Below are 25536 nucleotides of genomic sequence, written 5' to 3'. Positions count from 1 at the left end.
TTCTGTGTGCTTGTGATTCCAGTCAAAGCTGTGGGAAGTCTGTTGCTCCTAAAGATCCCAACAGAGGCATTCTAAGAGACACCACCAGTGTCTGATCTTGGGAGAGAAGCAGGGGTCCTGAATATGTTGCTAGAGATGGCACTAGTCTTTAACCAAGTCTGTCTATGTAGAAGGAAATTCAGGGGACTAACCTCCCAGCCAAGTGGATACTCAGTCATAAGCAGAACTGACATATTCTCACTGATATTTGTACATCTCTGTCTTTAGCAGGGCACAAGCAACCTGTCATACCAATATTGTAGGATTAACTGAGCTAGATACGTGTTGCTTAAAAACACACATACAGTTCTGTGCGTATGGAATCAAATAATCCATTCTTGACTTCTCTGTATTCTGAGTGGCTGCGCAAGGGAAGAGATATATAAAGAATTTTGCTTTTCCTGTGTTACAGCCCTTGTAGTTCAGAGATAACACAAACCTAGCACCTTCGCTGAAGTATGATTCGCTTAGACGGAGGGGCTCCAAAAAGCCTTGTCTCCTTTCCTCCTAGTCAGCTTTGAATGGAACACAAAAATGATGAAGGCCAGCCCTGTGATATAACCACATAAGCATCTGCCTTCCCCCACCACATCCTTCACCATGGGTCTCAAATGTTCTGGTGTCTCTCTCTCTTCTAAGGGTGCAGCTGATGTTTGTGCTCATTCTTCGTGTGTGAAGGCAAACGTGTCTCAGAGCAAATAAAAATATTAATCGATTTTTTTTCTTTTGCTTTATCAGCCAAACAAAATATACATAAAGAGGTAAAGCACATGAATAAACAAACAACAATGGGTCAAAATAGGCAATTCAAACTCTAAAAATAGAAAGACACACAAGACAATGTTGGAGATATCAATAAAGATGTGCAAGGTTTCCAGAATCAAAGTCTGTTCTGAGTTCCCTTTAGTTTTGTTTCCGTTGCCTCTTGCCTGCTTTTGGCGGGAACGTCTCATGTGGCCCCTTCACTCAGAGTGGGATTTTCCGGGAAGTCAGAGAAGTTGTCTCCAAGGAGAAGAAATGTTTGACATCACCAGGATGTTTCCCAGGAGTGGTACTTTGTGGCCTTTACAAAAAAATATATTTTGCTGTTTACAGTTTACTTTGTGGTAGCTCTTTGAGACCCCTGGTGTGTGCCAGGAGCCCACTACGTCACCTGCTGTGCAAACACAAAGGAGTAAGAGAATTCCTGCTACAGACGGTAATAACCTTCATCTAGTGAGAGTGATCACCTGGTACAGACAGAAGGGGGAACACAGTGGAATAGTTGGAGCACAGGGTATAATTTAAGTTCCTGCTGCTTTATAGTAAGACTTAAAAAGAAGTCGGATGGTCAGTATGTATCCTAGCAGGTAGAAGAGCAGGGGGAGATGTTTTCCTTATGGACTTCCAAAGGAAAGGCAAGATAAAATAAATTCATTAATTAAAGCTGAGGTGTGATTAGACACATCTGAAGCAGCTGTTGTTACAAACATTTTCTGAAAAGCTCAGTGTGTAATGGAGAGCTGAGAGTCCCAAACACTTCTCAAAGTCTTCTAATAAAAGTACTGAGCTGTACGTATGGACATACTTAGTTCACGTTTGGAGCCATTTGAGGAGCTGGTCAGAACTGTAGAAACTGAGTCTTTGGAATATTCTGACAAATATGAACCCGAATAACGAAAGATTATGCACTTCAGAATACTGGCCAGGTTCTTATGGTCACTGGGCAGTGAATCCTCAAAGCAGAGCACTGGGGTAGCAATAAGTCATTGAAGGAAATCTCACTCCACTCCTGAGTGCTTCTGCAACAAGCACAGAGGTTCATGAACTGGGGAAATGCTGGTCATTTGGGAAAGTTGTGGTGTTTGGTTAGATCCCTGAATATGGGTTATATTTCACATAGCTGCTTTTGGGAATCTTGGCCAAGTTATCTCCCTGTAGTAATCACTTTATGGCCGTTCTTTGGGTTATCAGTGTGCTTCTGTGAGCTACCTGTTAGCACTTTCTTTCCACTATGTAACATCCCAGAGTTTCTCTTCTATTTTCTGACAGCATTTTCTAGCTCTTTTGCTTAGACATTCTGTACGTTATGTGCATGTATTCCCCTGCCAGAAAAGGATGCAGCAGGTGGAAAACCTGTGTTGAAGATTCATTATCTTTTGTTTCATTTACTCTCTCAAGAATCTGGCAAATGTTTTGAGGCACGTCAGTGAGGTGGGTCTGAGCAGCCACCTCTTGTCTCTTCCCAGAATGTGATTGCTTTCCAGCATGCTTCTGCTAATTGGGCTAGTTGGTCATGTACCCCTTTGCTTGTATTCATACCTGCATAAGGAGAAGGAGAATCCAGTGTGCTGGCACAGCTGGTGAGATTTGTGTGTCATTCACTTTCTGCCAATGATCAGGTGAGCAGCATTGAATGACTCACATTGTCTAATGCTCTCTGCTTTGTCTAATGATAAGTAGGTTGGTCAGGACAGGAATGATGTCTTACTTCGTACAGTATATAACACACAAGAGTCATTGTCTCAGTATCTCTAGGTGATGCTGTAACATGGTTCATAACCACAGTACATAGAGACTGTAATGTTTCTTTCCATGGCTGTGGCTTGTGGCTACGCTATTTTTTGTACTCATTCAGTACCCCTGAAGCTGCCTGCTGTAAGCTGTCTTCCAGCAGTCTTTTCAAGACCCCAAACAATGATGTGCAGATTGTATTTTGACCTTATACATGTATATGAATGCAAATCAGCATCACCTGGTCAGTGTTTTACTAGATTCATCTCTCACATGAAAATCAGTACTTTGCATGATCAGTTTGGCAAATCTCAAGCACTCAGTAAGTAAGAATTGCTTTCCTTCACCTGCAAGAACAATGACTTGTGCTTAAATGTCATAAGGAGCTTTTTTGCTCATTGTTTTTAAGGTCTTTGTCTTGTCTTTTTTGAGCCCATAATTGAAACCGGATGACAGAACCAAATGAACTCACAACTGTTTAAGGAAGGCTGAGACTTTAATCTTACATCATATATTCTGATACTGGAGCAAAAGCACAAAACTTTGATGAGAACTTGTGAGGCAACTGTGAGAATGTTACGTACCATATTCTGGTTTTGAGACAACTGGCTGGCAACTGCACTGCCTAGACAGTTACATTGGTACTGGCAAACAGTGTGACGTGATGGCAGAACTGTTCTGAGCAAAACAAAGTGGAAAGAAAAAATACAGGTGCCTGAGGTGAGGTTTGTGATGGGGTGCTTAAGAGGCAACAGAAATCCATCACCAAGCAGTAGCTCCATGGAAGGACAAATTTCCTGAATGGTTCAGTGGCAACCTAATGCAAATATGCAAATTATTACACTTTGAGAAAATAGGTTAAATTCTTTTTCTGAATGCAAAAGAGACAACTAATAAAAATCTGGCACCCTCCTCTGGCAGGGACAGCAGAGTCCAGAATTTTCCACTGAAAACTGGACAAGTTGAGGTGAAGACTTCTCCTGAAGTCTGATTTCTCTGGGGATCATTGCCACAGGTATCATCAGCTCCTAAGAGCCCCAGTTCCTCTCAAGCACCATGGTGTGAGCCATTGCTCTTTGCTGCCATTTTTCTTCCTTTTTTATGCCTTCATAAAAAATGCTTCCCTTGACATGCAAGGCCTTGTTCAATCAGTCTGTGATCCCCTCCTTGCCTAGCAGAGAGGTAGAAATACCCTCTCTGCTTCTCCTCAGTGGGTAACTAGATAGGCAGGGTGCACCCAGCAGCTTTAGAAAGGGGTTTGGAATACGTCCGCTCTCTCCTCTGTGCCACTGTGGCTCAGTCCCCAGAGCCCAGAGACGTGGCATGTCACATTTACCTCTCTGGCAACATCCTTTTAATGACCAGAAAACCTGCATAGTTTAAGAAACCAAAGCCTTTACTTAAGATGTGAAAAAAAAAACCCCAAAATGTGTCCACAACAAAAGATGATGCCAGTTCCTTGCCTCTCACCAGAGCTGCAGGTCACGTTGAAAGTGAGAAGGGTAACCTCCCCCTTCCTCCTTTCCCATCCCAGCCCCAACCCAGCCCCCAGTAAGACTCCGTGGAGTCCCTCTGAGCACGATGCTGAGCCAAAGGAGTGACAGGTGCCTCCTGATATGCCTAAATGAGAAGAACCAATCGGAGGAGCCTGCCCAGCTTTTGTTGTCATCTGGCTTTGCTCACGAAAGATGAGTTTGATTGACAGATGCATCAAGGTTCACAGTTTATTGGTTTTTGCAAAAGAGCCAGATCTGCCAATTTAGACAGGGGAGTGACACAAAACTTTCCATCTAAATGGACTAATTTTACCACAGGGAATTCCCAGGCAGAGCGCTCCAAGGCAGGCGCAGTCCTGTTTTATTTTTTAACAAGGACTGAATGACAAATATAAACGACAGTTCTAGGCTGACGGAACATCAGCATTTGACACTTCACAGGGGAGCGGTGAAATAAACAATAGGCAGAGAAATTGAATTAGAATCAGATGAGAGTCAGTTAGAGAGGGAGAGGAGGGCCTGATTCTCTACCAAATCATTTCTAAAAAAAGCAAACTGAATACTAAGTAGGTATAATGTGCTCACACCCTGGTTTATTAGCAAATTTCGTCTATTAGCATATTACACTTGCATGGTGTAGATGGATTGCTGGACAAAGGTGGGTGTTAGGGGAGACCAGTGCAAAGGGTGGGGTTTCTGTTCATGGTGGTGTGAACCTCTTGTGATAATCTTACCTTGTGTTACTAATAGACTCAACAAAGTTAGAGAGCAAAGAGTATGACAAGTTCATTCAGTTTCTCTCCTGTTACCTCTGACACATTGCCTGCAGAGTTCTGCCCAGTCTTCCTCTATTACGGCACTCGCTAACTTTTGGGCACCCTGCTTTGCAGCCTTGGCTCAGTTCTTTTACTGCTGTTTTTTTCTCTAGGACTTTTCAATTTGAAACAGGCAATCCATGACATTTAAGGAGAATGATTCTGTGCAGAGTTTGTCTGGACTTGCGAGTATGGACCGTGTCTGCTTGAGATAAAAGGTTGTCTCAGCTGATAGCATTAGCAAGCTACTATCCTATTTCTACTCAGTTTTAACAGGGGGCTAGGATATATACACTTTCCCAATGGGTTAGACAGCTAACTGTTAGCTAGACGTTGCTTGGGAGAAATTCGGATTCCTGGATTTTATGTAATGCTTTGAGATTTGAAGCGTATCTAGAGAAGTGATTTTCAGTCTTTTTCAATTAGCAAACAGTAACAACAAAAAGCAATCAGTAGAAGTATAGCTGCCAGTATAGTGCATTAGGTCCGTAAGCTCACTTTTCCCAGTTACATTAAAAGCAGCTTCCTTCAAAATAAACTGAAGATTTTAAAAACATAAGTTATAAACTACTCGTCTTGATGTTAGTGAAAGGAGCATGATAATAAGGGGCTTTGGATTGATTTGCTTGTTAATGATGATTTGACTTTCACGTATGAGTCTGAAAAGTGTGTATGTGGAAGCTGCCTTATTAGCTAGGCACTATAACTAACCATTGATGGCATATTAAGGAGGTGCCAAATGCAGATCTGTAGCTAAAACTGCAAGCTGATGAAGGCTGACATGGAGGAAAATGCTTTCTTCTTCTGTACACAGAATTTCACTTTGTGAAATTTCACACTGTGAAGTCTTACATGCTTTGAGTTTTCTGTGTAGGCTTTTTTGTCTTCCTTTCAGAAGCGTTCAACAAGGTGTGTTTGAAATTGATCTCAGGCTGAAAGTCATCATAGAATCATAAAATTGTTTGAGTTGGAAGGGACCTTAAAGGTCATCTAGTTCCAACCCCCCTGCCACAGGCAGGGACACCTTCCACTAGACCAGGTTGCTCAAAGCCCTGTCCAGCCTAGCCTTGAACACTGCCAGGGGTAGAGCATCCACAGCTTCTCTGTGCAACCTGTGCCAGTGTCTGACCACACTCACAGTAAAGAACTTCATAATATCTAATCTAAATCTACCCTCTTCTAGTTTAAAGCCATTCCCCCTTGTCCTGTCTCTATAGACCCTTGTAAGAAATCCTTCTCCAGCTTTCCTATAGGCTCCCTTTAGGTATTGGAAGGCTGCTCTGAGGTCTCCTTGAAGCCTTCTCCTCCAGGCTCAACAAGCCCAGCTCTCTCAATCTGCCTTCATAGGAGAGGTGCTCCAGCCCTCTGATCATGTTCATGGCCCTCCTATGGACTCGCTTGAGCAGGTCCGCATCCTTCTTACGTTGAGGGTCCCCAAGCTGAACATAGGACTGCAGGTGGGGTCTCACAAGAGCAGAGAGGCAGGATCACCTGCCTTGACCTGCTGGTCACACTTCTTTTGATGCAGCCCAGGATACAGTTGGCTTTCTGGGCTGCGAGTGCACACAGAAGCTGGCTCATGTTGAGCTTCTCGTCAACCAACACAAGAACCAAAACACAAGACTTTGAACCCAAAATACTCAAACATGCTTTGTATGGGCAGGTTCCACCAAAATGTCACACAGCAGAAGGCAGGAAAAAAAAAACCCAATTCTTTGACAAGTTTGTTATTTGTTTGTATATTTTGTGCTTGTAAAGCTCTGTCAGCCTTGACAGGAGTTACAGGGCCATTTCCAGGTCTTGTGGCATTTGAGCTGCTTCCAAAAGCATTACACCACAGGGTCCCTGTGATGCAGCGAGATGCTCACTTTTCACTGCAAGAAATGAATTTCTGACTCTCACAGTGGAAGGGGCACAATTCATAATGTAGCTATAGGTGTCTGGAGAACACTAAGGTTAGAAGTCAAATGAAAGTTCTTTTGTTTTTATTTTATATACAGGTATATAGATATGCATATATACAAAATGGTATCTGGCATTATATACCAATTACATTATTTCCAGTCAGTGTTGTGATTTTTGTGTGCACATGGTTTTCAAGTACAAGGAGCTGGCAATACTTATTATTATATGTAATACTTAGAGTACAAGGCTTTAACAAACTTCCTTTGCTTCACTGCAGACAGCTCCTGAATCACTAAAGTTAACTGTCCTGAGAGCATTGCCAGCTTTTTTTCTAAAGCAGACAAGAATTTATGTACAGACTGTTTATTATGCATATCTTCACTAACGGCTACTTGTTTCGTGAGCTAATCCTTTCCTTAATATTTTAAAGTATTTTCCTTTGGGTACAAGCAGCACTGTGTAGATTTACTAGATGATAATTTTCAGGGTATTTTTTTTCCTTTAAAGTGCTGGTGCCATGTTTGCTGTTCTTCCATTTTCATCGTTCCCCAGGTCCTTACAATTTTTCAGTACTGATTGTGTGTCCAGCAAATTCATCTACTACCTCAGTTATACCTTCAGGTGTGTATTGCCTTTTCTTGCCTACACCTCATTAAAGAGCATATTTATTTTTAAAGACAGTTGTCCTCATCTCAAGGTTCTCTTTGTTTGTCTTGTCAGAGTAATCATAAAGATTTCTTTACTTAGTGTTGCATAATCTCTTACAATGTCATTTTGCTCAGTAGGAGACAGACTGTGGTGCTCTTTTTAGTTTTATCACGTAACATTTTCACACTCAGAACTCCCATTAATTATGCAGGATAATTAAAGGAACATAATACTGGCTGGAATGGTAGAAATAGCTCATTCATGCAAGTTTGGTTTTTTTTGCAAGATATGTAATTTCTTGGAAGTTGAAAAAGTTTTGCTATAGTTCCACTGTCAGTTAAGGAGACGTACACAGGAGTGCCAGGGTGCATTTCCCTGGGCTGTATTAAGTGTGATACAAATGAAATGATTATGCTAGCTTCTAAATCATTCTCCTAATTGTATTTTACCAGAAGGAATTTTGAACATCCATTTTGCTTTCTTCTGACACATATGTCTGTCTTAGCCTGTCTTTCACGTCTCGCAGAGAATGTATATTATTTATTTCCTTTGATTCCAGTCAGTTTAACATCCAGGATCTCATCTACCACTGTCCCATAGATCATGGTTCAAAAACCATGTAGATGAGGTTCTTAGTAACATGGTTTAGTGGTGGACTTGGCAGTCCTGGGGTAGTGGTTGGATTGATGATCTTAAAAGTGTTTTCCAACCTAGTGGGTTCTGTGATTCTGTTAATCCACTGTTTCATTCTTATCGCCTAAACTTTGGTAGAGAAGGATAATTCTGATACATAAAAGACTTCAGAATTTTGGAATCCAGTTTTGGTCTGATTTTGAGTGCAAGCCTATCCCTGCATCACACCACAGGCCTGTCTGTCTCACAGGCAGCAGACCCTGGAAACCCAAGGCCTCCTACTTCAAGATAGTTGCCAGGCAGTTTTTCTGTGGTGTTGTGAAAATTAAATTGCTTTTACAGACTGCTTGGATTTCAACAAATTGACTTTAACCTATGGAAAATGCCCTGTTGGAGGATTTTCAGCCTATTCTATTAAAACTGCAAGGGAAAGATATAAACTGAAACAAAAGGAAATGTTTTAACTTTCTTGATGAGCAAAAGCTTCATAAAAGGATTTGATTTCATGACAGAACTTCTGCTCAAGCTTTCCTTAAGATGCACACACACCAGCAGAAAATGTGGACCACTGGCTTTCATGAGCTGTTGTGAAAATATTTTTAAATTACTAAAAATTGTAGAAGCAAAATCAATTTAGTCTAACCTGACTCCTTACTATGTTTTTACTCTGCCTCTATGACCTTAAACTGCATCTAACTTCGCAGAGACCTAATGTTTGACTGAGGAAAACCTGGGTGAATACCTCAGTATTTGGTATGTTTATAGCATACCTTAATATAATGCCTTGCTGTTCATTAGGTGGACAATGAATAGCTTGGAAAATGGGTTATAAATGACTTAGCATTTGGTTTTGCCCCCTGCTTGACCAAGGCAGATTAAGAGAGAGCAAGGCATAATAAAACATCAGGCTGACAGTTCCTCCTGTGAAACTGAAACTGGGGAGCAGAGAAGTGGGGGTAAGAGCTGTCAGCCACCCTCCCCTCACTGAGACCTCGCATGGTGCTCTGATGGGGCATCAGGGCTGAGTTGGGAAGATTTACAATCCTCCCAGAGGTGCACTGATGTTACTCATGCCCAGTTGGGGCTATGAGGAAACATGCACAGAGGAGAAAGGGCTCTGGATTATCCCATGTCTTTCTGATGTTGTGGCTACCTAACAGCATTTTGATTTTCTGAACTACCTGAGGACACCTGATGTGTTATGGATCACTGGGAGTCAATTGAGTGAGATCAATAGAAGAGGGAGTCCTGCTGGCAATGAATAGGAGAGGAGGGCAAAGAGCGGGACGTGGCGCAGGATTCCAGGACGCGCTTCCCGGGATGCGCTTGGCTGAGGCCATGTGCCTGGTGCGGTTCTGGGGGCCTGGGGGGCTCAAGCCCCGCCTGGGGCTGGAGGTGGCGCCCGGCGGGGACGCGCTGGTGGATCTGAGCGCGGCGGAGCCGGCGCTACCCATCTCCATGCGGGAGTTCCTCAGCACCGGCGCCACCGGGCTGGCCGCGGCACAGAGGGCGCTGGAGTGGGGGGTCACCGGGTGCCGCGCAGCGCTGTACAGCTCCTGGCACCCGTGGGTGACCCTGAGAAGGTGATCTGCGTGGGGCTCAACTACGGCGACCACTGCCTGGAGCAGGATGTGAAGGTCCCCAAGGAGCCCATCATCTTCAGCAAATTCCCCAGCGCCATCATCGGGCCCTTCGATAACATCGTGCACCCCGAGGACAGCACCGAGGTGGACTGGGAGGTGGAGCTGGCCGCTGTCATAGGGAAGAAGGGGCGGTACATCCAGGAGGCGTCAGCGATAGAGCACATCGTGGGCTTCACGGTGGCCAACGATGTCAGTGCCCGGGACTGGCAGACAAAGAACGGGAGGCAGTGGCTGCTGGGGAAAACCTTCGACAATTTCTGTCCCCTGGGGCTAGCCCTTGTCACCAAGGAGGCTGTGATGGATGTCCGCAACCTGCGCATCAGCTGCAGCGTCAACAGGCGGGTGATGCAGGACAGCAGCACCAAGCAGCTCATCTTCCGCCTGCCCAGGCTTATCGCATGGGTGTCCCGCTTCGTCACGCTGGTTTCTGGGGACATCCTGCTCACAGGAACCCCTCCGGGGGTGGGCGCCTTTCAGAAGCCCCCTGTGTTTTTGAAGAGAGGAGATGAGGTGTGGTGCGAGATCGAGGAGCTGGGGGTCATCTGCAACAAGGTAGTGTGAAGATGGAGACAGGACCTTGCGCCCCAGTCCGGCTGCTTCCTCCCCCCCCCCCCCCCCCGAACACCCTTGTGGAACTCAATAAGCAGGAGCCAGGGCAGGATGCTCCTAGGACTGGAAAAAAAATTTTATTTTTTTTTTTTTTTACAGGTCATGGAAGGAGGGGCTGGCCACTCGGGAGGAATATAAGGCTGCTGCTAGAGGGTGTAGGAAGGCAGCTAGGATGGCTAAGGCCTCCTTAGAATTAAATCTGGCGAGAGGGGTCAAGGACAGCAGAAAGAGCTTTTTCAAATACATGGCAGATAAAACTAACACCAGAGGCAAGGTAGGCCCACTGATGAACGGGATGGGTGCCCTGGTGACAGAAGATACAGAGATGGCAGAGTTACTGAATGCCTTCTTTGTCTCAGTCTACTCTGCTGGAGGCAGTCCTGAAGAGCCCTGTACCCCTGAGACCTCAGATGAAGTCAGGTCAACAGAGCAGTTTGCCTTAGTCGATGAGGAATGGGTTAGAGACCAGTTGAGCAATCTGGACATCCATAAATCCATGGGTCCAGATGGGATGCACCCACAAGTGCTGAGGGAGCTGGTGGAAGTCATTGCTAGACCACTCTCCATCATCTTTACCAAGTCTTGGGAAACGGGAGAGGTGCCTGAGGACTGGAGGAAAGCAAATGTCACTCCAGTCTTCAAAAAGGGCAAGAAGGAGGACCCGGGTAACTATAGGCAGGTCAGCCTCACCTCCATCCCTGGGAAAGCAATGGAACACCTTATCCTTGGTGCCATCTTAAGGCATATCAAGCATAAGAGGGTTATGAGGGGCAGTCAACATGGCTTTACCAAGGGGAAGTCATGCTTGACCAACCTCATAGCCTTTTATGAGGAACTAACACGGTGGATGGATGATGGCAGAGCGGTGGATGTGGTCTACCTTGACTTCAGCAAAGCATTTGACACAGTCTCCCACAGCATCCTCATAGCTAAATTGAGGAAGTGTGGTCTGGATGATCAGGTAGTGAGGTGGACTGCAAACTGGCTGAAGGAGAGAAGCCAGAGAGTTGTAGTCTATGGGGCGGAGTCTAGTTGGAGGCCTGTATCTAGTGGAGTGCCTCAAGGGTCAATACTGGGACCAATATTATTTAGTATATTCATCAACAATTTAGATGAGGAATTGAGTGTACTGTCAGCAAGTTTGCTGATGACACTAAGCTGGGAGGAGTGGCTGACACGCCAGAAGGCTGTGCTGCCATCCAGCGAGACCTGGACAGGCTGGAGAGTTGGGCAGGGAATGACTTGATGAAATATAACAAGGGAAAGTGTAGAGTCCTGCATCTGGGCAGGAACAACCCCAGGTTCCAGTATAGGTTGGGGAACGACCTGTTAGAGAGCAGTGTAGGGGAGAGGGACGTGGGGGTCCTAGTGGACGGCAGGATGACCATGAGCCAACACTGTGCCCTTGTGGCCAAGAAGGCCAATGGCATCCTGGGGTGTATTAGAAGGGGGGTGGTCAGTAGGTCAAGAGAGGTCCTCCTTCCCCTCTACTCTGCCCTGATGAGACCCCATCTGGAATATTGTGTCCAGTTCTGGGCCCCTCAGTTCAAGAAGGACAGGGACCTGCTGGAGAGAGTCCAGCGCAGGGCAACTAAGATGATTAAGGGAGTGGAGCATCTCCCTTATGAGGAAAGGCTGAGGGAGCTGGGTCTCCATAGTTTGGAGAAGAGGAGACTGCGGGGGGACCTTATTAGTGTATATAAATATATAAAGGGGGAGTGTCACAAGGATGGAGCCAGGCTCTTCTCAGTGGCAAACAATGATAGGACAAGGGGTAATGGGTACAAACTGGAACACAAGAGGTTCCACTTAAACTTGAGAAGAAACTTCTTCTCAGTGAGGGTGACGGAACACTGGAACAGGCTGCCCAGGGGGGTTGTGGAGTCTCCTTCTCTGGAGACATTCAAAACCCGCCTGGACACATTCCTGTGTAACCTCATCTAGGTGTTCCTGCTCTGGCAGGGGGATTGGACTAGATGATCTTTTGAGGTCCCTTCCAATCTCTAGGATACAGTGATACTGTGATACTGTGATACTGTGAGTGGTGGCTGGTGAGGTCTCAGAGGCTGGATTGCAGTGTACAGTGTTGCAGCTTGTGCAATGCCTTCCATCACACAGTGTGGTGGTTGTTAGCAATCATAGTGTTGTTTACATGGTGCCCAAAGGGTGTTAGGTGTAGCAAATATAACATCCTGGAGACCTGGACAGGAATCCACTGGAGAGAGAAGAGCTGAGGTGGGGGGGAGAGAGGAAAGAAAAACAAGCCAGAAGCCACAAAAATGACATACAAAAAAAAAAAAAATTGGTTTTATTTCTTATGTGCACAAAAAGAGAAAAGAAAAAAGTCAAACAGAACTGAAACAATGAGGAAAAGCCAAGAGTGGCTGCAGCAGCCTAGAATGGATGTGACCCTGCACCTGGCACTGGCCCCCTCCCGTCCACACTCTCACGTCTAAGTTAGCCTGGAGAGCATCAGCAGAGCTGCTTAGGGTTTGGGTTGTCATCAGTTCTGTAATTGTCATTGTTTGGTCCCTCCTTCTGCCTTGCAAGTTTGCCACCGTCCTGGGCCCAGCCAAGAAGCACACTGTGGTATTTGTGGGGTCCCTCGGAAGCCCTCATTCTGTCAGTGCCAAAGGGAGCATCTATGATTCTAATTTTTTTTTTTCCCAGAGGGCTGCTTTTCCTTAGGGACGAAAGGGTGAGGGTTTTCCAACAGTTCAGCAAAACAAAACTTCCTTTAGGAAAATGTTTATGTGCATATATAATACTCAAGAGGAGAAAGAAGTGCAGGGTTTTTTTGTTTTCCTTTTGTTGTTTGTTCAACATCCTCACATTCATGTTGTGATTAATTCTGAAGTCTTACTCTGAGTTTGAAGCATGCAGACTTCTCTCTGTTTCCACAGCAGGGCTCATTGCCACCAACCCTCCCCAACAGATTTACAGGTTACAAGGATGTCTGCTTTAATGCATCTGTCCCGTGCAACCCTCCCCACATCCCATTGGGCCAAAAGGAGCTTCAGAGAACAGGACTCAAAAGTGCTGCCGAGTTTTAAATGCTGTGGTCCCTGTTGCTTCCAGTGAAGCATGACATGTGAGAGGTCACGAGATTCTTCCCCTGCAAAGAAATGGTGACAGAAGGAGATCCAGTCACACAACATTTCTGCTTGGTCTGTTAGATAAAGCAAATGTAGCAGCAGAGCTATGAATGATAGAAGGAGAAAGAAGTGAAGGGAGAGCTAAGAAAGAAGAATAAAGAAACAAAGAATGATTTGTGAGAAAAAGGAAAAAAGAGAAATGTAATGGAAACATTAGTTATTAGTCAGAATAATACTTAACACTTTGATAGAATTTTCTTTCAGGATCTCAAAGCACTGAGCCAGTGCTAATTAATTCAGCTGCACAATCCCCCTGTGAACCAGGAACTACTGTTATCCCCCTTTACGGAAGATTGGAATTGAGGCATAGGGGGGAAATTGAACTTGACAAAGGTTCTCTAGAGTCACAAGGAGAACTGGGGAGTTTGAGGTCCCAGATACCTGCTGTCGTATCAGTAATGCTGTTCCCTCTGTGGATAGAAAAGTGCATTGGAAATGAACAATAATAAAAGAGAGGGATAGAAATGGAGTGGAAAGAGGGTATGAGAAAGAAATGGGAGAGAGGGAAGAGGCAGCAGAATGGAGGAGAGAGATGTGAGTCACAGACTTCACTGGATTTTGCATAGTGATTTCTTCCTCCAATTCTTTTTCATATTTTCCTGTGAAAGCTTTTAAAAAAAATTTAAAAAGTTAAAAAAATTAACAACTCCACCTACAAGAAAGCAACTGTTGGCCTGTTGGGGAAGGGGTCTTTCCAAGTTTTGGCTGTTCTCTCAGGTTCTGGATTTGTGCTGTGCTTTATTGAACACATTGTTTTGTTTTCAGTGAGCACAACGAGACTTGCACAGTACAGACAGCGTGTTCCTTATCTACAGGATGAGGCGAGGCTGTTTTAATAACTACCATGATGAAGATGGAGATGAACTTATTTACAAGAGGAATTGCCTTCACATTACACACATTATCTTCCTACAAAGCAGCAATTGTTTTTGCAAATAACATAATATTAAATAATTGGTAGAATTTTTGCGTTTCCTGCATAGTCCAGTCTAATGGAATCTATATGAATATTGATGGTTTTCTTCTGCATAATATCACCACATAAATCCCTGTGTCAGCTACTAGGCTTTAGCTATAATACTGCTTTACAATGCATCCACTGACTGTAAATCAAAACAACCAACACAAGAAACTCTTTGGCAAATGTAATTCAGTACATTCGCATGGGGGTCTACAGATGGTGGTGGAAGAGGATTAGACTGCCCAGTCCTTTGCATAATTCTGCTTTCCTTTTCATTTTTCTGGTCGAACTATGTGCCGTACTTATGAACTTTCCAGACCAATCATGCCTGGTGGAAATCCTCTTTTATCAGTGGAGTTACTGATAAAAGTAACATTCCACGAATGGAATTGGCCCTCCGAGGGTCAAATCAAGCCAGCCATGAGTAAGCCAACCACATCCTGCTTTCATACCCGAGCTCATGTCTCAAGTTTAGTGAAACACCATTATAAAAATAAGCATTTTTGAGCTGCTAGCTTCTCTTGAGGTGGCCTCTGGACTGCAGTTGTCAAGTGTGAGGTGTGACAGTCTTCTCTAGCCTTCTCATGAGGTTCTGCTTCCTCATCCTGGGATTTAGTGCCTCTGCTCTGACCACCTGCTGAGTGAAACTTGGTGGTGCACACGTAGAGCAAAGGCTGTACTGAGAGACTAAGAGGGAGACTTTGGTAACAGGGTCCAGCATCTATCTGTTGTCAGTGGAGGAAAACAGAAGGAGTGGTGAAAGTGATTTTTTAGAATTTATTCAGAATTTTTTTCTCATATAAGATGAGATAACAGGCCAGATTCGAGTCTTGGTGACTGCTCTTTGCATCAGGTTACTCAGAGGTAATATGTGCAGAATGACACTTTCAATAGAGTAACCTCTTTGATTTTCTTCTATACAGGAACAGATTTTAGTTCTATATCTTCTATGTAAACATCTTCCCAAACACCATTATCATTTGGGCACCCCATTAAAGAAGACACAGACCTATAATCAGCTAGAGCCATGCAAGGGCTAAAAGTGTTAGGTGAAGGGGGCCTTTGGGATCAGCACAGCTGTTTACTGATGATGGATTTAATACATATAAGTTAAACTTGGAGACAGAATACCGAGTCCACAACCACATCTCCTCTGAGTCTTGGAACTTTGGATTGTATACATGAGTTGGCTGTACAGATTACTTCGCTGTTCACTTTTATGCCCTTCGGGGGGGGTCTGATTCTCAATCCTGTCTTTGTCCATGGACAGTAGCCCATGAGTTTTATCTGAAACCGCTCTAAAACAATAAGGATCTACTTTGGCAGACTTGATGCCCTGGGGACAGGCTATAGCTGCCTTCATGTTTTCTTTGAGTAGTTTTTAGGAAGTGTCAGTGCAAGAAACAGTTTATGAGTTTGCTGACAATACAGGAGTAATAAGCATTTCTATTGACAGTTAGCCTTTTGCAGAACAGTGTTTGCCAGTCACTTGGGAACCAGAAAGAGCAGAGAATCCCTAGAGAATCATCAGGTGAGCATTTGGGATAAGGGGTAAATATTAGGACACACAATATAGGATTGAAGATGGAAAGATGGGGCTGTATGTTGGGACTGGCAGGTGGGATGCAGGCATACAGCTTTGAATGGAGGCCTATAAATTAGTAGGTGTATGAGCAGATGGACTGGGAAACGAAGGGGGCCTGTATAGCAAGGCTGTAGTGGTTAGGAAATTAGGTGTTGGGCACAGAATAATGAGGCTGTTATCACCAACAGTGGGGATCTGGAGAATGGGTGTTGGGCATATCTAAAATTGTGAAAGTCAGGATGTGGGTGAACTGAAGTCGTCACGGGTACAGGGGTTAAGGTAAAAGGAGTGGAGGCTAAGGGCTAGGGAACCAAGCAATAATCCCAGCCAATCCTGAATTTGTCCATCTCAGTCTCAGCTGTCCAGAGGGCAATCAGATGGGCCCACGTGAAGCCCCACACTTTCCACCACACAGTGCAGCTAGAGCACAGCTGGGCTTGTTTTCTTTGTTTGCCAGCCAGTGACATGGAAAACGTTTGTTGACTCAGAGTGCTTTTTTGTTGACTGATGTGTTTGGTAACTTTGTCAGATGTGACTTGTCCATACTGCTCCCCAGAGACAGGATTTGGGAAAGGGGGAGGAGGAGGAGGCAACAGGGGTGGAGCTGGCATCCAATCCTCTCCAATACCACCATCCCATTGTAGTGCAAAACAGAAAGGAAACAAAACCCTAGAGTGAAAGAGGAGCATCAGACGTCAGAGGAACTCATCTGCCATTCAGGTGGTGGGGAGGGACTTGGAGTTTTATTTTTGTAGATTTTTTTAATTATTATTTTGGTTTTTTTGTTGTTTTTGTTTGCTTGGGTTTTTTAGAAAATTGGGGATTTGTTCTTTTTTTTTTTTTCCTTTTTACAGACCTTCATGACAAAGCATAAAAACACAGTTATATTTATATATCTATTTATATATTTCTTCATTTCGTTGGTTGGTTTGTAAATGTTGCTCCATCCTCCTGTCTGAGCTGATTGTGTGTCACAGAAATTGTGGGTGTATGTGTGAAGTTCCTCCCAACTCTGGCCTGCGAAGTCACCACGTGTGAGGTGCAGCCAACTATGGGGGAAGCCATGCTGGAGAGTGGGGATGAGGTGCACCTCATGGGGTGCAGATAGGTACTTGGTCATTTTCTTCATTGCCAGATGGGCCAGGTCTCTGTACTGCCATCTCTGGTCTAGCCAAACTGTTTCCTCTGTCCTGGGAAACAGGGTGAGCATCACGCATTGGACACGTAGAACTGTCCACCACAGAAGAGCATATCTTTGGGGAAGAGTGTTTCAAGAGCAGTGTTCTCCCCTGCCTCCCCCAGCCCTCACCACTCCTGGAGGGGGGTCCTGTAAGGCAATGGTTGCCAGCTGCATTGCTTCCCAGTCCCCCTGAAGTCCTGGAAGCCAAGGGGCCTTTGTGTGGCTGCACTCTGCCCAGGAGCGGTGGAGGGCTCCCACAGGAGAAACCACTTGGCCGCAGGGTCTTCCCGGCATGGGGGGAGCATAGGGGCGGAGGGCAAGGGGAGCGTGAGGGTCTCAGTCTCGTGTGGTGAGCGCTTGGTCCGGTGCCTTCGTGGCGAAGAGGAAGGAACTGGACTGTGGGGGAGGAACGGAGAAAGTCTTCACCCTTCCCAGGGATGGAGGGAGGTGATCAGACAGGTACAATGTGGAGGCCTAAGCTGTCGCCCTGCAGTTTCATGTGGTTTCCATGGTAACTAGTGGCGGTCATAGGCAGCGGCAGCAGTGGGAGGTGCGGAGCCCCGGGATGTGGCACTATAATAATAAGGGGAACCTGAAAGTTAACACAGGAGAAGAATGGACTGGTTGAAAGGACAAACAGTAAAAAAAAAAAAATAAATAAAACAAAAAAATCAAACGAAGAAAAGAAACAAAGGAGAACTGAAAGGAAAGGGAAAGGGAAAGGGAAAGGGAAAGGGAAAGGGAAAGGGAAAGGAAAGGAAAGGAAAGGAAAGGAAAGGAAAGGAAAGGAAAGGAAAGGAAAGGAAAGGAAAGGAAGAAAATAAAAGGAACCAAAAGAACAAACCTGGGGGCTTGGCTCTTAATGGGATTAGGGAAATGCAGTAAATGGAGAGATGCTACTGTGGCCACTGGCTCTGAAGCCCCTCAATGGGAAGGAAATCCTTTTGCTCCTTCTGACTGTCAATAAGTTATGACCATCAATAAGTTACTGAGAGGGAAGCCTATGAGCATTGCAGCACAAATACTCCACACCCCATCTGCAGCCAGAAGGAAAGTGTCAGAGCCAGATGTTCTGAGCATACTTGACAAGGTATAATGGGTCACTTTTAAAACCAGGAGGGGAGAAGTGAAACAAATTACAATGCTTTATTTCGTGAGATTTTGGTCACATTTGGCATGAAAGCTCTCTAGATGGTTATTGAATGTGTGTTAAATAGTGATTGATTATTAAGATCACATTTACGGAGGTTTAACAACACTGGAATAAAACGTGCATCTATTCAGCTGTTAAACCTCAGTAAATACGTAGGTAATAATCACAGCTGATTTATTTTACATATAATAAATCTGTTCCTATTCCCTTCCAAATAAATGTTGTGTTAGAAGATATGGTCTTATAGGAGGTTTTTTCCCTTCTGAAAAAACCCTGACTATTTCTAGGCATATTAGGAACTGGGGATGGATATATCCCTTCTAGAAAACTCTACCGGCTATTACCAATCTAGTTATAAATCCCATCTCCCACCCTGGACACAGTTCCAACTGGTCCAATAGGAAGAACTTCTGTGGTTTTTCCAGATCTCCAGGAACTGACTCTGGGTTTAGCTTGAGAGAGGAGTGAAACCTCATCTGGAATTTTAATCATACCTTGAATGGATGTGGATGGCAGCCTGAGAGAATAGTAGAATCTGAATTTAACTTTTGATCTAATCTGCAATAAACTGTGGATGTAGTTCACGGAGAAGCCCATGCTGAACTGGAATTCTGAACCATCGCAGGAAAGAGGAATCAGCTTCAGAACAGATACAAAACACACATGAGATGTATACCCATCTACACACTGGACTGGAGAGTGAGTAAAAAGGCCTCTCACATGCCTCAATATTTGAAAGCCTTCTCCAGAAACAAACAAAAAAGAAAATAAAACAAAGAGACAAACAGAAGGAGCGCGAGGCTGGGGGTGTGCTGTGGGAAAGAGATACTCACTTAGTAATGCAGGGTTGCTGAACCGCCAGGCCTCGTTGTAGGTTGTGTACTGAGGGTGGCTGTAGGGGTTGCCTGAGAACTCGCTCCCTGGAAGAAACCAAGGAAGGTATGAAATACAGTTAAGAGATTTACGTCTACTGTTCCATCGAGCTAGCGTTCAAGCTGAATCGTATGCCAGCAGAAAAACTGGTGTGTGTAGCTTCCTTGCTCAGCTGGGATTGTGCTCTTCAGGACGCTGTAGTATTTGTTCAGTGCAATGCTACTTACCCATACTATTAAAAAAAATCATAAGATTGGCCTCTTCAGACTCAAGAAATTAGTTTAAAATAATGAATTCAATAATACAAGTAAATAATTAAAGTGATTTATTTTTTGTTGCCTTCCAACTTCTGTTTCCCAGGTTGCAGAAAGATTGCAAAGCACATGCAAGCTTTTTTCTGCAATTAACCATCAGCTTTCTTTTAAGTAAAATGTAAGATTCTGCAGTAGAGTCAAGACAGCAGGCATTGGAGCTTAATGGGACAAGCTCACAATAAACTCACTGGAACTAGCAGGGCTGTTGATGGCAATATGTATTGCAAAGTTTTGTTTGTAGGGTACTGCAGGTGATGGTGTATTTGTGTAGAAGAGTAATTTCTCCACAAATACAGTGAGAGTAGGGTGGGCTTAAATATAAATCAAAATGAAAAACATACAAATGTTTCCTACTCTCTATATAGATGGTGTTAATCAGAATACTGATTAATGTATCGTTAACCCCACCTTTGTGCTTGGTAAGTTACAGAGAAAAGTTGCTGTATTCCAGTTCCAGAAAATAATTTTCTAATGATTACTGTTTTAGGTACTATTCTGAATCTGAAATGCAAGCTAAGCTACAGCTCCCTTTTTCACATTCAGTAAAATGGACCCAAGCCAAGATACTTGTGATCTAATAAGACTCTGACCCCAGATTTGAGTGTTGTAGGGTCTTACTATATTCAGTTTTATTCTGCATAAGGTGCTGAGTCTACTTGTTTTATAGAGGGCTGTGCAGGGCTAAGGAATGATATTTGGTAACTGAGGAGGTGTGGTGCTGCATTCAAAATAAATAAATCTCCCAAAACTTAAAAATTTATGATTCTGCTAAGTAAAAACATGCCATTATCTGGTCATAACCTGATTGTAATTTAATCTAGTACCAGGAGACTGGGGACAGTTACTGTGATCTGAATGGCACTATGCACTTAAAAGACAATGAACAGCGTGACTATTAGCTTCTGGTCTGCCCTGAGCAAGGGGTGGAGTTGTTACTACAGAAGTGTTTGGAAAGCACCTGAGGTTCCTGCTAGATACCATGGAATAAAGAAAGAAGGCAATGTGAGACCCGCTGGATGCCTGTGATACAATTACTGAAGAAATGTCAATTAATTATACTGTAATCTCAGCAAATCTCCCCTCACTGGAGAGTTAAAGCCAAATCACAGATTCTCAGATGGTGGAAATGAAGTCTGTTGAAGTCAGGGGATTTGCACTGCTTTAAACTTGAGAAGAACCTGTCCAACGAGATTTTTAAAGACACTCAGGGTAATAGCCAAAGTAGTCAGTATGAAAAGGTGAATGTATCAAAAACCAATCACTATCCAAAGTATTTTGGTCACTGCAGTTTTTAGCTTCAGCATAAAATCTCATTTTGTGTGATAGACCTTGCTAAATACTCTTTTAATGATAATAACTCAGCATGTTTCCATATCTAGAAACATCCTGCACTGAAAATTCTGACAGCTTGCTGGGAAGGAATAGGTGAAACCTGCCAAGGTGACCAAGACACTGTGGGATAGGATACAAAGGCAAAAAGCAATGTGTAATCCTAATTAATCTCTACTGAAGTGACTTACCTGTGGGATATAAAGGAATGAGTTTGCCCCCAATAAGAAGGAAAAAAAGCATCCAAATGAGAATTTCTGTTTTGAAATGCCTCATATGAACATCTTTTCACTGCATGGGGGGAAGGAGTTCTGACATTTCAAGGCTTCTCTCCCACCATCTTCTGAGTTGTCACCCTAAACTGTTTCTAGTGTTCCTAAAGCATGGGTTAAGGAGAGGAGAAGGAGCTCCAGCTATGGAGAGCTTGGGAGGAGGGAGGGCAGCCACTGGAAACAGTGTTTATTGACGAGGAGTGAAAGCATGCATGCAGCAGGATAATGAGCTTTTGAGCTCAACTGTGACCAAGAGGAACTGAGCTATCGCTTTCCTCGATCACTAATGAAACAAGTGTAATTTCCTCATCAACATTGGATTCTGTTTAACGACTCCCTGCCGTTGCCATCACCAGCCCTCTGCAGGCTCTACGCTGCTCTGGTAGAGAAGAATTGCACTTCCCTTTTAGCGGATGCTCACTTCTCCAAAACAGTTTGCAGAAACTTGATGGCTTTTCTGGGAAAGAGGAAGAATTGAAGCAGGGAGCAAAGGTGCTGTGTTACCTGTGCAGGAAACCTCTCTCAGACACACAGGTTAAGTGTGTAGCGCAGTACCTGATTAATCCTTCTTTGAGTGACTAACCCCTGCTTTTTCAAGTGTGTGCTCAGGGACTACTGGCTTTCATCCATGTCTACAGCCTGGGACCTGTAGTTACAGGCAAGGGCAGATGCAGGATATGTATCTTACCACATCATAAAACATAAACCTCAGAGATATTTGCATGCATGATCGACCATGTTGCATGGATGTGCTGCTACTGGAGACAAGCTCTTCTCTAGATTACACAAGTAGAAGTCTAGTGAAAGGTTGTCACGGATAGAGCAGAGCAGCTTTGGTTAGCGCTGGTCAAACAATCTCAGAAACAGTTTTCCACTGGCAAATGCTGTCTCATTGAAATGAAAATGTTTTGCACAAGCTTGTCATCTTCAATGAATTTTTGGAAAGAAAAGTTCTGAAATGGTTGCAAATTGAAACAAAGTATTATGTTTCAACTTTCTTGTTTTGTTTCATTTTGCGTTTCTCATCTCACTTAATTTCCTTTCAATTCTTTCATTATTTTAATATGTCTTGACATCTAGAACATGTTGATGTTATTGAAATGTTTCATCCTGGTGTCTGCAAATTGAACTATTTCAAGATTCTGACTCCTCATACCAATGCAAGATGAAAACAAATGTCAAAGAATCAGAGTTTTGTATGGATTGGAAATTCTGGTTTCTGATCAGTTCTATTTTTAGCTCTTCAACTTTATCTAGAGAAAACAGAGGCTCTTTCTCATATTCACTCACATCTGGACAATAAGGTTTGTTTGCATGTGAGTATGTTTCTTAAAGATACTCCCTGAGTGGTCATCTTGCTGATTTCTTGTTTCCAGTGTAGTTAAAGCACTGGCCCGTGATCTTTCTTGGCCTGGGGGCATGTGACAAATCATTGGCAACATCATATTTGTTTTCTCTATTCAACCTGAAGTCTTAACAGAGGTTGCAAGCAAGTACAGGGGATCGATCTCATGAGGCCTATATTCTGTGCAATCCGTGCTCTAGAAACCTTTACTAACAGTATTTCTTGCTATCTGTATTTAAATCTTGGCACGTTTAGTCTTGTAATACAGAAACCATGAGGCATGAAGTGAGCCTAGCAGGTGGCAGGTTCAGAACAAATAAGGGAGGTAGTTTTCACACAGTATGTAGTTAAGCTACAGATCTTCTTGCCATAGGTTGCTACAGATGTTAAAGGCTTATATGGGTTCAAGAGACACTGTTCAAGTTTGTGGAAGGGAAACCTATTGAGGGTGTGTAATAATTAAATAGAAAGATACTAAGTGTGGCTTAGGAAGTCTCTGAGATGCAACCTGTCGGAGGCTGTGAGATCTTTTGGTAAAGTACCAATACATTTTTGCTCTATTCTTACACCCTTCCCCAGACATTCATTTTTGACCCGTAGCTGATGAGATCTGCACCATGACCCATTAAAGCCAAGTTTTCTGTTCCTTCCTATGAAGCCTCTTTATCTCTCCAGCTTGTTGGCTTCAGTCACATTAGAAGACAGGAATAGAAGGGCTTTGTGGCAAGATGCAGTAACTACTGCAGGATGCCCAAGTAGGCCACTGGAAAAACTTCCTCTAATAACATGTTGACATCAGATTTAATGTAAAGGTACCCATTTGACTTGAAGAATCTTTTTTTCTTTGAAGTGTAACTCAAGTTTTTTCTTTATCCTGTTTCTTTTCTTTTGGGGGGCATCTGTGTGGTTTCGGGAACACTGCCGTCTTACAAATAAGTAGCCTCCACATCAAGGAGATGAAATACCCTGTTCTTGGATAACTGACCCTTGTGATTAGTGGCCTTAATTTTTTTGTCCCAGTTTAGATTTCAGTGTTATCCTTGTGATGAGGATGTTAAACTTGCATAGCAGTCACTGAACAGTTGAGAACAGTCAGAAGTTGAAAAGAGCCTGTTTTTTAGAAGTGCCTATTCAAAGAGCTGGCTACTTTGATGTTATTAATAATTTCTGTATGCTGTGATCTTCTCTAAGTTTTGACGTACAACTGACTTAAATATTGACAACTGAGTCTACCTACTGTTACTGTGGGGGGATTTTAAACTGATCTATATTGTCTTACTGCTTCTGTGATTCTGGAGCCAAACCATCTACCTGAAAAATTTTGTGTAGAAGGAGATGCCCTAAAATTTGCCACCTCTGCACCACCCCAGTTCAGCAAGCTGGTCAGCTATACCAAGGGACTAAAGTAGAGGTGAGGAAAGGATCAGTCCACTATCTTTTCCTGATCTGGAGATCAATCACATCATCTTCACAGCATAGCCTGAGATTTTGTTGTGCCTTAGGATCATAAGCAGAGGTAGCTTGTTAGTTGCCGAATGTGACCATGGGCAATAGCCAGTACTTCGTGGTATATGAGCAGTGATTTGTCATTTAAAGACGTTAAGACTTCAACCTGCAAACATTTCTGTCGGTGATATTTTCAGTCGTGTTTCTGCAGTGTATGTTCATTTAGCTAGCTGTTCTAAGATTTGGATGAGGGTGTTTAGGCTTTTCACTCCTAAGCCCTGGGAAATCATATCGTAGTGATTTAAGAGCTTTCTGTCCTCAGCTTTCTGCTGCTTTGGTTCTGGAGTCATCCCTTCAGTAGCAGAGGTTGCAGAATGGACTGTATACCTGCTCATTAGCCATCACGACTCACAACCCAGGGCAGTAACAGAAGCAGAAGTCAGTGGCAGATGAAATTCTGAGTTCTGAGCTACTGTGGCTGAGAAACAAAAATCCTGCCTCTTCATTTATCTGCTGGGGATAACTGTCATCTGAGGAATGGGGAATAGAGCCTGGGGTAATAAACTCTTCAATTGCCCTAGGGTAAATGGTCCTCTCTTCTTCCTAAACAGAGGAGAATCCCTCTGTTTATGCCAATAGAAGATATTTCTCCAAAGAAATCGGATAGCAAAGGAACAGTTTGCCTTTAGGTGCAGGCTTAGGTAGATAGTTTCTTGGATTGGAGGCACAGTCTTACAAAGAGGAGGTGGGTAGGTAGCTGGTTGTGAAAAGGGAATAGTTAGTTTCTTCTGAAATGCTGTTAATCATTGCTGAGTTCTTAGCTAGTTTAGGCTATGGACAGTGGGTCTCCAAAAATTGCAGGTATTAAATTTCTATTGATGATTTTCAATTTGATGCCTTGGCTTTAGATGGAAGGTAAATTGTTACCCTAAGTTAGTGGATAGCTGAATATCCTGAGCCATGAACAGTACTTAATAATCTACATGGATTGTTGGAAAATAATTACATTAGTTAATGAATACTAAGGTTAATTAATTACCAGTTAATTGCCACAGGTTATAGATAGCTAGTTGCCCACAGCAGCAGTGAATCAGTTACTAGGGGGAAAGAGACATATTACAAAAAGTGTCGTTAGCTGCAATGGTTATAGGCACCTGATGATTTCTTTATGAAAATAATAGTCCTTAATATCAGCAAAGCAATAGCAAAGCCAACTGTGAAAGCTCTTACAATACTAGTATACTGTTTAAACACATGTGCAGCATTACTGAAGTCTGGGGACTGACTTACCAGGAACCATTCCTGCAAGAGTTGAGGTTGGGTAGCTGCCTTGTCCAGTTGGGGGAACATGGGGTGGGTAGCCAGGCAAGGTGGTGCTTGCCATATCACGACCTGGAAAGGGAAAGAATCAGGACAGGGGGTCAATAGGGATAAGGTCTTTCAATATTGATTTGCTCTCACCTTTTTTCCCAATGTCACATGACTAGCAGCTTAATAGGCAAATGCTGTGCATAAGTGCTGTTCATCCACTGAAAACTCTGGGGGAAGATCATGGCATTTTCGATCTCACACTGTAAGGATGGATATTAAAACTTAGCTTTGTGAGGCTCAAAAGAATTTGTTTCATTGTAGATTTTGGATT

At 43.6% G+C, this 25536-nt stretch overlaps 1 protein-coding gene and 1 pseudogene across 3 annotated transcripts in view; one reads left to right on the top strand and one right to left on the bottom strand.

Moving 5' to 3' along the window:
* Positions 1 to 9349: 9349 nt before the first annotated feature.
* Positions 9350 to 10233, top strand: LOC308222943 (oxaloacetate tautomerase FAHD2A, mitochondrial pseudogene; annotated as a pseudogene). Its single transcript has one exon. The product of its transcript is annotated as an oxaloacetate tautomerase FAHD2A, mitochondrial pseudogene (transcript).
* A 5839-nt stretch (positions 10234 to 16072) lies between these two features.
* PAX2 (paired box 2) overlaps positions 16073 to 25536 on the bottom strand; it is an 85998-nt gene continuing 76534 nt past the window's right edge. Inside the window, exons 8-10 of one of the 2 annotated variants that reach the window (XM_080622087.1) lie at positions 25185 to 25286; positions 19149 to 19235; positions 16073 to 17754 (exon numbers count right to left, since the gene is read on the bottom strand). In XM_080622087.1, coding sequence (XP_080478213.1) covers positions 17678 to 17754; positions 19149 to 19235; positions 25185 to 25286 — 266 coding nt within the window. In that variant the 3' untranslated portion in view covers positions 16073 to 17677. The remainder of the gene's footprint in view (positions 17755 to 19148; positions 19236 to 25184; positions 25287 to 25536) is intronic. The other variant, XM_080622086.1, reaches the window with a different exon arrangement.

This window comes from Psittacula echo (genome assembly GCF_963264785.1).
Source record: "Psittacula echo genome assembly, chromosome: 6".
NCBI classification, from domain to species: Eukaryota; Metazoa; Chordata; class Aves; order Psittaciformes; family Psittacidae; genus Psittacula; species Psittacula echo.
This window is presented reverse-complemented; position numbering and strand designations above follow the sequence as displayed.